The 11915-nt window shown below is 28.5% G+C and overlaps 3 protein-coding genes across 4 annotated transcripts; 1 reads left to right on the top strand and 2 right to left on the bottom strand.

Moving 5' to 3' along the window:
- Positions 1 to 2069: 2069 nt before the first annotated feature.
- Positions 2070 to 7359, top strand: LOC126852293 (protein Dr1). 2 transcript variants are annotated; one of them, XM_050596957.1, is made up of 3 exons: positions 2141 to 2179; positions 3981 to 4083; positions 6532 to 7359. In XM_050596957.1, exon 3 carries the CDS (start codon positions 6539 to 6541, stop codon positions 7040 to 7042), a length of 504 nt encoding a protein of 167 aa, XP_050452914.1. In that variant the 5' UTR covers positions 2141 to 2179; positions 3981 to 4083; positions 6532 to 6538; the 3' UTR covers positions 7043 to 7359. The 2 variants fall into 2 exon arrangements, with proteins under 2 accessions (XP_050452913.1, XP_050452914.1); XM_050596956.1 differs by lacking the exon at positions 3981 to 4083 and having other exon boundaries at positions 2070 to 2179.
- Positions 2580 to 6524, bottom strand: LOC126852244 (fibroblast growth factor receptor 1-A-like). Its single transcript, XM_050596831.1, has 8 exons — positions 5658 to 6524; positions 5363 to 5585; positions 5103 to 5266; positions 4744 to 4990; positions 4565 to 4668; positions 4388 to 4487; positions 3739 to 4317; positions 2580 to 3669 (listed from the first exon to the last, which is right to left on the bottom strand). Exons 1-8 carry the CDS (start codon positions 5897 to 5899, stop codon positions 3247 to 3249), a joined length of 2082 nt encoding a protein of 693 aa, XP_050452788.1. The 5' UTR covers positions 5900 to 6524; the 3' UTR covers positions 2580 to 3246.
- LOC126852272 (nonsense-mediated mRNA decay factor SMG9) lies at positions 6571 to 9928 on the bottom strand. The gene is made up of 9 exons (XM_050596907.1): positions 9553 to 9928; positions 9415 to 9461; positions 9102 to 9288; positions 8731 to 9030; positions 8471 to 8615; positions 7919 to 8036; positions 7713 to 7824; positions 7340 to 7452; positions 6571 to 6717 (listed from the first exon to the last, which is right to left on the bottom strand). Exons 1-8 carry the CDS (start codon positions 9696 to 9698, stop codon positions 7374 to 7376), a joined length of 1134 nt encoding a protein of 377 aa, XP_050452864.1. The 5' UTR covers positions 9699 to 9928; the 3' UTR covers positions 6571 to 6717; positions 7340 to 7373.
- Between the last annotated feature and the right edge of the window lie 1987 nt (positions 9929 to 11915).

Below are 11915 nucleotides of genomic sequence, written 5' to 3' on the forward strand. Positions count from 1 at the left end.
CTAGCTCTTTTTCTCAGATAAACGTAGCAACAACAAGTGTACAACCTTGTTCTACTTCTAATCAATTTACTGACACTCAAAATGTTTCACGTCTTAGTACACGGATACCTGTTTATAATACTTCAACAGAAGATTTGTCCAATGAAGAGATTCATTTCATTATCTCTAATTTATCATTACATATTCATCAATATTTAACATTTTTAAAAACATTTTAATTTAATTGTCTCTTTTATTTTATTTTTTATATTTCTTATCAAACATTCAAACATAATATGTTAAAATATTATATTCTTATGTCCAAGATTGTATTTTAATTTAATTTAATTTAGTTCCTTGTGCAATAGTATTATGTTTTGATGTAACTATTTCTTATATACAATACATATGGTATATATATATATATATATATATATATATATATATATATATATATATATACAGGGTGGCCCCGAATGTTCCAGCCAAACTTTGAGATCTTATAAGAAATTTAATTCTGAACAAAAAATTTCCTATAAACATGGGGAAAAATGCTTAAGAAGATATCGCTCAAAAACCTCTGAAATCATGATTATTTTACACATTTTTCCAAATATCATGGAAAATAAGCGTCTTTAAACAAAAAGTACCAAAAGTTAAAACCAAAAAGTAAACAAAAGTTGTAAAAAATTAAATTATCTTTCAAATGAGATCAAAATGTTTGTTGTACGTTCCATAAATTTTGATATAACCAGTTTCAAATCGTTTTTCATGAAATTCATTAAGTTTTATTTTCTTTTTATTTCATTTTCTTTTCACCTTTTGCTCTTTCTTTTAAGTTTCATTCTCTTTTTATTTCATTTTCTTTTCATCTTTTGCTATTCCTTTATCAGAGATTTTTGAACGATAACTTCTTAAGGAAGTATTTTTCGATCCAAGTTTGTAGGAAATTTTGTATATATACAGGTGTGTGTGTATATATATATATACATATATATACTGTATATAAACACAAGTCAAAATTTTTGGGACACCCTGTATATATATATATATATATATATATATATATATATATATATATATATATATATATATATATCTTTCCAATATGGAGAGAAAAAGATAAAATCTGAATTAATGCAGCCAGTTCAGCTAAAACGAACAGACCCATAGTCCACAACTTTAATGGCTTCCGGTATTCTATTAGTCACAGAGCTCCATAAAGTTAGCCGGTCAACATTCACTTTTATAATTTTTTTTTTACGAATCGTTTGTTGAACCTCGGTTTACAACTTATAAAGTACATGCTACATTATAAAGCAAGGTCCACCCAGCCTACCGGCGGGGGGGATGCGGGAGGGAGGCCGAAGGCTCCCCTTGCACCCCCCCCCGCCCCGTGTGTGTGTGTGTGTGTGGTGTGTGCGCGCGCGTGCGCGTGTGTATCTTAAAGTCAATCTTAAGTTTTACCCAACCTCTCCCGCCACCATTATTGCATTAGTTTTTTTCGTTTTTCAAGGCAAATATTTACCAACAAACATTTTAATTAGTTTTTCCGTAATCAACAAACGATTGTGCATCGATTGAATTAAGATTGGAACAAAAATAATATCTTTCCTGCTAACTTCACACAAAATTTTATTTTTGTATTTTCAAAAAAAAAATATTATCCAACAAACGTTGGTAACGTAAACGTAATTAGGTCAACAATCACCAACAAACGATTTATAAAAATTATAAAAATGAATGCTGACCAGCTAACTTTATGGAGCTTGGTCACAGGGCCAATTTCATCACCTTCGGTTAGATTAACTGACGGCAGGGTGGCAACTGAAATGATAAGAATGCTTGGTTTTCATTCACCTCTATTTTCTGTTGCCACCCTGCTGATTTTAACCGTCGGTTAACTTGATCGAAGGTGGTGAAATTGGCCCACAGTCTATGAGCTGCGGATTCTAGTGTATGCCTTATCCAGTTATGTATAGAGATCAGTGGAGGCAACTATGATTTTCTTTCTCACTTCCTTTAGACACTTTTCAGTCTGCTTGGTCTGCCATTCCCCTTCCATTTCTATATGTTTTAAGGTTGATTGTGTCTATCTTTATATGTTTGTATATGCTATGGAATAAACAGAATAAAACAAGAGACCAATATTAGGATTTAATTATTTTACAATTCGTCAATAATCAAGTAGGAGAAATAAGTAAGTGCATTAAAAAACACAATCAATCTTAATTTCACTGTTCCGATATATCGAAAATATATATTGCTTTAAAAGTGTATATATATATATATATATATATATATATATATATATATATATATATTTGTTCAAAATTTTTAGAGAATGGCACAAATTTGACAATATTTTCTTGTGTTTTTTGCAATTTTATACTTCGAGTCCATCTTATCTTAACAATCTTTATCATATTTGAAGAAATTTGGTTAAAATAGTTTACTTTGAACATAACCTTGTTATCCTATAATCATGTTAAGGTTGAAAGATTCACTATTTTTCTTGATTGTTATTCTAATGTACACTGTATTTAAAAATATAAAAATATTTTAAATACAAGAAATATTTATATATAATAATCATTTTATTTCACAATATCAGCTTTTGTTATTATTCCATGGAATAAAAACTTGAAAGTTTAACTGCATAGATTTTTATAAATTAAAAATATATATATATACACACACACACAATATCTTTCTGAGATAAGATACTTTATAGAATATTTTAATATTAATAATTGGTATCTTTAGCCTCATTTTTATATTTATGTGTACATACATACATACATACATATATACATGCATACAAACATACATATATACATACAGGGTGTCCCACAGCATCTGTGACAACGCTCGTGAGCGTTAGAGCACAGTAAACTGAACAAAAAAGTTCTTTGTCATTTGTCCTATAATACTTAATAAATGAGTTATTATTGAATAAACTTTGGTCAATCATCGCCGATCTTTAGCCGGGCGCACGTTAGTGAACTGTGCGTCTGATAGCGCATGGTACGTGAGCGCTTAGCACGGCTCACCGATGTGCACCCGCCTAAAGATCGGCGATGATTGACCAGACTTTACTCAATAATAACTTCTTTGTTAAGCGTTATAGAACAAAATGATAAAGGACTTTTCTGTTCAGTTTACTGTGCTACCCTCTCACGAGCGTTGTCACAGGTGCTTTGGGACACCCTGTATATATAATATATACATACATGAATACATATTTATCAATGTTTTTAAAATCTATTAAAGTGATAATAATGTGTAACAAGGATTATTTGTTTCATGCATAAAATATAGAGGCTCTTTTAGTGTCTGTAAATCTAAAACAAGTTGCGCAAAACTGGGCCTATTATGTGGCACTGTATTCCAACAAGAATACATAATTTTATATATATCATGAGAAACAGTATTAGGACAAGATAAACGACATTTATCTTGAATTAAATAACGCATCAAATCATCATTTTGTATGTTAGCATATGGAAAAGAACCTAAAGTTCCAATCTCCCAAAGAATAACACCGAATGACCAGACATCACTTTTGGAAGAAAAAGCATGATCGCGTATAGCTTCTGGTGACATCCAACGTATTGGGAGTTGACAAACTTTTCCTGCCATATGATTTATCACATATATTCCATTGCGAGACAAGCCAAAATCAGAAACCTACATCCAATAAATTCTTAAAGTTTAATAAGCCAATGTTTTTAATAATTGTATTATAGAATTCACTACCTTAAGCGTTAGATCTGAAGTGAGGAGGATATTTCTTGCTGCTAAATCCCTATGTGTGATTCCTTTACCTTCTAAATGCTCCATTCCTCTTGCGATATCAAGTGCAAATTTTATAAATTGTTGCCTCTTAATTTCACCACATAAATCTTCATCCTTCTTTTTGTTTTTTTCAATAACATTTACATATCTAGTCTTTTCAAAACAGTACCAAGATAAATCATCCAATTCAACTCTTCTTCTAGAATGCAGATATGCGAGCAAATCCCCACCTTCCATATATTCTAAAAGTATACATATAGGATTATGTGGTAAAGTGCAGCAACCTATAAGGCTCACTAAATGCGGGTGAGAACCAGCTGCTTTCATTATTTTGATTTCTTCTAATAATTGTTGTCTAGCTTCAGGTTCATTGGATGTATCAGAACATTGCAACATTTTAACAGCTACTAATGTATCTTCATTATTATTCAAGCTGCCTAAATATACTCTGCCAAATTGTCCTTTTCCTAATTCATATATAAGATTGATACATTTGTATGGCATTTCAAATTTATCATTTTGTGTTTTGCAACAATTTTCCTGCAATATATTTCATGAATGCATTTGAAATTTTATTCTATCTGTAATGATTTGATATTTTTTCATTTACCTCTAAATTTTGTTCGACATATGTACTGATATTATTCTGGGAAACTAAATTGGGCCATTGAGCCAACTTATAAGCAGAAAATCCAGAAATAGTTCGTTCCCTATCATTCAAAAATATACATATAAGCGTATAATATATTAATAAGATGAAAAAATGGTTGATAATTTTCTACTTTACTGTCTAAATGGCCATTCCAATTTATATTCAGTTTTATTATGTATTGACACAATGCTGATAAATCCTAATATAACACAAATACCAATACCAGCAAGCAATAGCCACTGCAACATAATTATTACATTAATTTCATACTTACATATTAATTGTCAATGCATATTTTTTCAAAAAATATGTACAATGATATTGCCATTTAATGTCTTAATTTCGTCTATATTAATAACAGTAAAACTGCCTTGAGTTCCTGAACAACCTCGGTAATCTAATGCCTCCACTAATATTTTGTATCCATTTTCGATTTTAATGTACTGATTGTTAATCTTCAAATCCCAATTAAAGGTATTTTTTGTAGAGGTCACGTTACCTATCTTCGTAATATCGTATATAAAATATCCTGCTTTTGATGTCGATAATGGTATGCCAATACTGGAATATATATATTTCAGATTATATGTACATTTTATTATGTCGTATATGATATAAAATATATGCAACAAAACAATACGAGAATCAATTAGATAAAATAAAAAAATCGTACCTAATAATGTAGGAATGGATGTAAGAACTATTTGATGTAATATTCCAATTTATAACAATATTTTTTTTCATTTGAATTATTTCTACTTTTGGAATAGGTAAAGTCATTTTTGCATCCATGCAACTGCATTTATGGTTTATACATTTTGGAACTGTATAGATGACCTATACAATACAACACATATTTTTTGAAAACATGTATACACAATATGTATGTATACACAGTATACATATCTATGTAATGTCTGTGTACAATCTTACTTCAGGCAACTTTCCTACAGGTTTAGCTCTTGGATTGGCATACACTTGTATTTTATATGTATAATTCGGACGTATTTGAATTTCTGGCATATCACTCAGTAATTTATTCTGCGGTACTAATAAGCTAAATGGACTTTTATTTTGTACATTATAGAATGCAGAACTTTCTATACATTCTTTCTTATTTATATTGGTTACTTTTGGAATACATGTAATTATAATGCTATAATATATAAACATTTGAATGTAATGATTGAAATATTTAAATTATCCTTATAAGTAACAACTTATTTACCTGTATGAAGAAGGTTGTTTTCCCTTATTTGGTGGCATCCAAGATATATTCAATTTTAATGATTTGAACATATTGTCATTTTCAAGATAATTTTCATCTTTTATAGCATATACTGTAATATTTTCCACAACACCAGTAAATCTCATTGCATTCTCTGCATTTGTTGTACATATTGTATTAAAACATAAAAACAATATAATAACCATATTATATATTAAAACCCATTTGCACTGTGCAAACATCTCATGTTACAATAAAAAACCATTATATAATCAAACAATTTAAATATTACATATTTTATGTAGTTACTATGTGTATATATGTGTGTGTGTGTATATATATATATAGTTCGTTTTTGTTGAAATTTATGGAATAATAAGATGTCTACTTCATTTAATGAGAAATACTGTGCTTTATTTCAATTTTAAAGTCTAAATAAAATTATCTCTCTGGTAAAACTTATCTGAATAATACTTATCTGATAATTTTACTTTAAGTGCTTAAGAATCTTACAAATGCTTATCATAAAGTGATACAATCAGGAATTTTTACTATAAATATCATATAATTTGACGAATTAATAATTAAAAAATTATATAAATTACTGAATATAAGGATAATTTTTAAGAGAATTATTAATTCCCAATTAAATGACCACAAGTAACAAAAGTATCAGATTTATTTGCAATAATAAAAAAATTAATACATATACATATAGACATGTACACATACATTCATACACATATACATACATTACATTACATCACATATAAATTTTATACATCCTACATTCGCGTAAAATAATTCACATCAAAAAAATTTGATGTAAATTATTCTGAAAACTTTAAAAAATGTTTTATATTTAATATACTAGGAACCAAATGGCCTCGGCTACGATGTCACCAACTGATGATGACGAGCTCACCCTTCCTCGTGCATCAATTAACAAAATGATCAAGGAAATTTTACCCCAAATACGAGTTGCAAATGAATCCAGGGAGCTCATCCTGAACTGTTGTACAGAATTCATTCATTTATTGTCTTCCGAGGCAAATGAAATCTGTAATCAACAGCAGAAAAAAACTATAAATGCAGAACACGTTCTGCAAGCACTTGAAAAATTAGGTTTTGGCGATTACAATGCGGAAGCGGAAGCTGTATTACGAGACTGCAAGGCTGTAGCGGCTAAAAGAAGACGTCAAAGTACTAGATTAGAAAATTTAGGAATTCCAGAAGAGGAATTATTGCGACAACAACAAGAACTATTCGCTAAAGCAAGAGAAGAACAAGCAGTTGCAGAACAGCAACAATGGCAGCAATTACAGGCTGTTGCACAAATGGCATCAATGCAGCAAGTTGACAGTGAACAGGAAGATTATTCATAAAATTCAAAGACGACAAAATTTATATTTAAAAACAGTTTCGTGCGCACTCGCATACATATACACACACACACACAGTTTTGTACTTCAAGAGAAAATTTAATATTAATATATCAAACAAAACATTGATAATAAGAAAATCGATAGAAAATAATAGCAATTAAAAAATATTGAATAAAAAAACGAAAAATGTTAAATTCTATAATTCATAAAAGAATTCTGTATTACACTTTTAAGTACTTTAATTTTATTTATCATAATTTATAAAAACAATGTATCATATAATAAAGCGAATTATACCTCTATTTCTTTTATGTAAACAGCTTTTTTAAATTCAAGGCATTAGTCTTCCATATTCAGAAGATAGATGGCTTTTCTTTATTGCCTCCATGACTTTTGAAACATAATGATACCTATCAATATATAACATTATATTATTTCATTATATATAATTAATTACAAAAAATTATATTCTTGAATATTTTTTACTTATCAATAAATTAACTTATTGATATTCATATCTCACTTTGATATTCATAATTTTTTGAATGTTAAAGTTCAGGAAATTATAAAGGAAAACAAGAATAGAAAAGAATAAAAAAATTCATTCTTAAATCGAGTACCATAATTTGACTAAAATACAGAATACTATCTAGAGTATTATTTGATTTACCAGCTTTTTTCTGTTAATACAGATGGTGTCATTGGGTTCCTAGTAACTCCGTGTATCTTTGTTCGTAGTTTGTCTATAAGAGATTTTCCATTTTCACAAAATATCATATCTTCTGCAATAAGTAAGCAATAAGCAATATTAATATAATAAGCAATTATTAAATATTAAATACAATTTTCTATAAATGATTTAAAGCAGATTTCTACCTTCTTTTCTTGAAGGTATCAAAAATAAGTTTAAAACATTTTCTGTTGAACAATGGCTCATATCTATACCACTATGAGTTTGTAGTCGAGAGCTTGAAAATACTTTATTATAAAATTCCTGGAAAAAAATATACAAGTATAACTTTGAAAATGTAGACACATCTAAATATACAATTAAATTTCTAGTACATTAATGAAATTAAATAATCTCACAAATTCTAATTTTATCTTCAATCTTCACTCATATTTTAACAATTTGATACACATATAGAATAAAAATATTGTTATGTAATTAATTTAGAGTAAGAAAGCAACTAAAAGACAGATCTATATTAATAAAATCTTATTAATAAAAATTTATTAATAAAGATCTTATTAATAAAATTTAATGATAATGAAAGAGAAGTGCAATAAAAGGAATTAAGTTTAAGGAAATTTAGCTAATTAGGAAAGAATAGGACAGTGGAAAAGACAAAGACTTAGAAGATAGAGATTTTTGGTTGTATTTCATAAAATAAATTCTATATTTAGAATTTCTAACTGATGAAGTACCTTCATTTGATCAATAATACTTGGCATAAAATCTTGTAATTCTACTTTGTTATGCAAAAATACAACATGTGGATAATATTCCACATAATCTTGATCCATAATTGTTGTTGAGGATGGTTTTAACATTTCTGCGGTTTGTAAAAATCTATAAAAGAGAGAGAGAAAAATATAGAGACGTTATTTAATTCTTCATTATAACTTTATAACAAAACAAAATTATATTTTGTCAAAAAATTAACAAATATTTATTATATAATTACCTCACCAAATTTGGATCAATAAACCAATCTTGCACAAATATAATAACGTGGCATACTGAAAATAAGAATGCTGTAAATTGGAGAGATTGTAGCTCCAAATTAGAATCAGCATTCACAAAATCAGTTGTAGTTTTTTTTTGATCAAAACATACAGAGTAATCAGTTACGAGTCCAGAAAGAATTGGTTGCGTATCCAGATATATTACTCTATTTTTACTTATAAAAAAATCTATTCCAGTAGTACAATTTGTTGCATCACTTTCGTAATGAGATAAATCTTGAACTTGGAAAATGTTGGATCTAATGATAATATAAAATTATCAAAATAAAATTAATTTGATAAAAATAGCTAAGGACAAGTAAATACATACGAGTAATGTGATGTTAATAATGACATAATTGTTGACTTGCCAACACCTTGTGTACCTAGACACCCAACAACTAGAAAATCTTGTTGGTCGCATAGATAATCTATTGGATTTTCACAAAGTTGCATATTTTCATCCATAAATTTGATACACGTATTCATTTCAGGACATATCGAAAACATACGAATTGCTAAAACATATTTTATATTAATTTTCTCTATTATAACATATAAGTTTTCTAAATAAATTGAAGTATACTGATATGTGTACATTGTAGCACATATATAAATAATTTTATATATTAATAATTACTTACAATCTGGTATTTTCGTTGGGGCTCCTGAAGATATATCAGTATCCTTTCTAAAAATTTTTTATTATATTATTATACACAGTGTAACAAATGACAAAATTAATAATTAATAATCATTGTAATTAATACACGATATCATACTTGTGTCCATTACGTTGACTTGGAGAAACAGCTCTACTTTCTCCTTCTCGAGTTTTCAATATAAATGTTGGTCGCTCCACGATCTTAATTAGAGTCCTATTTTCTCCGTCTTTAATTTCTGAATCTTTTGATGTCGTCGACAACATTTTGACATACTTTTTTCTTCTTTTTTCTATGGTTATTTCGGCTTAAAAGAAACTTCTATGGGTCCGTTTCCATTGAAAAAGAAGAACACATGAAAGAAGAGTTAAGTCGATCGCACACTTTTCGTAAAGGCTATTGCACGTTAAAAAATTTTAGTCGTAATCGTAAAGCCATAAGTAAATCAATCAATCACAGTTCAAACATTCTTATTATGTTTTAGAAAGTTTGATTGTGATTGGTCAATTTTCTTACGGCCTTATGATTACGACTAAAATTTTTTAAAGCAGGAAGCACACACTTTTGCATAAACGCATAACAATAAACATAAGGAAATTGATTGGTTCATTTTCTTATGCATACATTTGTGGACCAATCAATTTCTTTATGTTTATGGTTATGCGCTTATGCAAAAGTGTGTGCTCCCCGCTTAACAATGGCTTTTAAGGCAGGAGAGACAGTAGAGACCTCTCGCGGATAGCCGTGAATTACGGATTCACTTTTCCCGTATTACGGCCAAAAAATAAAGAGAATCACATTAAAATTATGATATTTGTAATCAGTAGAAGTCGTCCGCAGTCCGGTACAAAGCTATTTTTTGGAAAAAATGATTAAAATAATATTCCATAAGTAAACAAAACAGGTACAGCTCATGGCGGATAAGTGCAGTTGGCCAGAAGTTGTATTTTATTTATTATAAATTTTTAAAAAACCAAAATGCAAAATCCGGCTCTGTACAGGACTACATAATTATATAAAGAATAACATAATATAACTTCTTCAAAGCGAAATATGGAATATGCGGATCTCACTAGATCTGCATCTAAGGAGCAGCTCATGGGGAAATTTTTCTTGTAGTACACTGATCGTTTGATGTAACGTCCTGCAAATTTTAAAAACTATATTTCAGCTAGTAATTAAGTACCGCTTTTATCCCTGCAAAATACCTATGGAATAATTATGTAATCCATTTGCTTTTATTTTAATTGTTAACTAATTTCATTAATCGCTTATCATTCTAGTTCTATATGGTTATTTAGCCTAAAAACCGAATATATTTTAATCCTTTTAGTAATAATAATCGATGGCGCAAGGAATTGAGAATTCCTTAGATCGACGAATCAGAAAGCATTATTTAGAACTAGCTAGCTGTACAGCAGTGACTTTCTAGAACTAACCTGTTGATTACTTTAAGAATGGACTTGCGAGCGAGTTTCACACTCGATAATATCGATACTAATATCTAACTTTTAAGATTTTAATATTTAATCATATAGACAAATATATATAATAATTACTCACTTTTAAAATGAGGAGTAAATGCGCCGTACTTTATGGAATCATAAAACGTATATAATAATAATTTGTTGATTATGATTTGTTGAATATTTATAATTATTTTATCCAAAACATCACATATAAAACTTTCAATACTATATTCAATACAATTATACTTTATAAATAATTAAAATTATATTAATTAAAACAGGTTATTATATAATGCGCGAATGCTTCCATAAAGAAATGATTTTAATAAAATTAATATGCTTTATAGTAGTATCGATCAAGCGACCATAAATATAAATTTAAGAGGCTTATATTCTATGGAATCATAAATTATATACATTACATACATATATATAATACATATAAGTTATCTAAAATATCTATTTTTTAAACTATAGAATGCCATAACTTTATATAAATTGCCAACTTATTATCAGAATTGAAATAAATAAACAAATGATTCCATAAATTAATAAACATGAATATTAACTATATTATTAAGAATTTTATATTATAAAATATTAATTAAGCTGAAAAGAATGTGCATAAGAGGCCTCATATCAGTGAAACCTGATATTGCGAGCGATAAGTCGAACGGACTCGCGACGGCTACGACTACGAGCGCCGAAACTTAATAGGCAGATAAACATATTGATCGACAATTCTCAGAAGAATTGTTGTTAAAAATCTTTCTTCTCAGAAGTCCTCCACTGAATCATCCTAAGAATATTCCAGAGCGCAACGCGTGATCTGCACACGGCCCGAAGACCCTTTGTTGCAGTATATAAGCCGGCGATTTCGAACCTTCATTCAATTAAGCAGCATTCAATTACGAGGTCTTCAAGCATTCGAATCATTCATTCTTACATTCTAGCATTTATTATTAATTAACATTATTTATTACTAATTCATTACTATTTCGTACAAGTATTCGC

The sequence above is a fragment of the Cataglyphis hispanica genome, chromosome 10 (genome assembly GCF_021464435.1).
Source record: "Cataglyphis hispanica isolate Lineage 1 chromosome 10, ULB_Chis1_1.0, whole genome shotgun sequence".
Lineage (NCBI taxonomy): Eukaryota > Metazoa > Arthropoda > Insecta > Hymenoptera > Formicidae > Cataglyphis > Cataglyphis hispanica.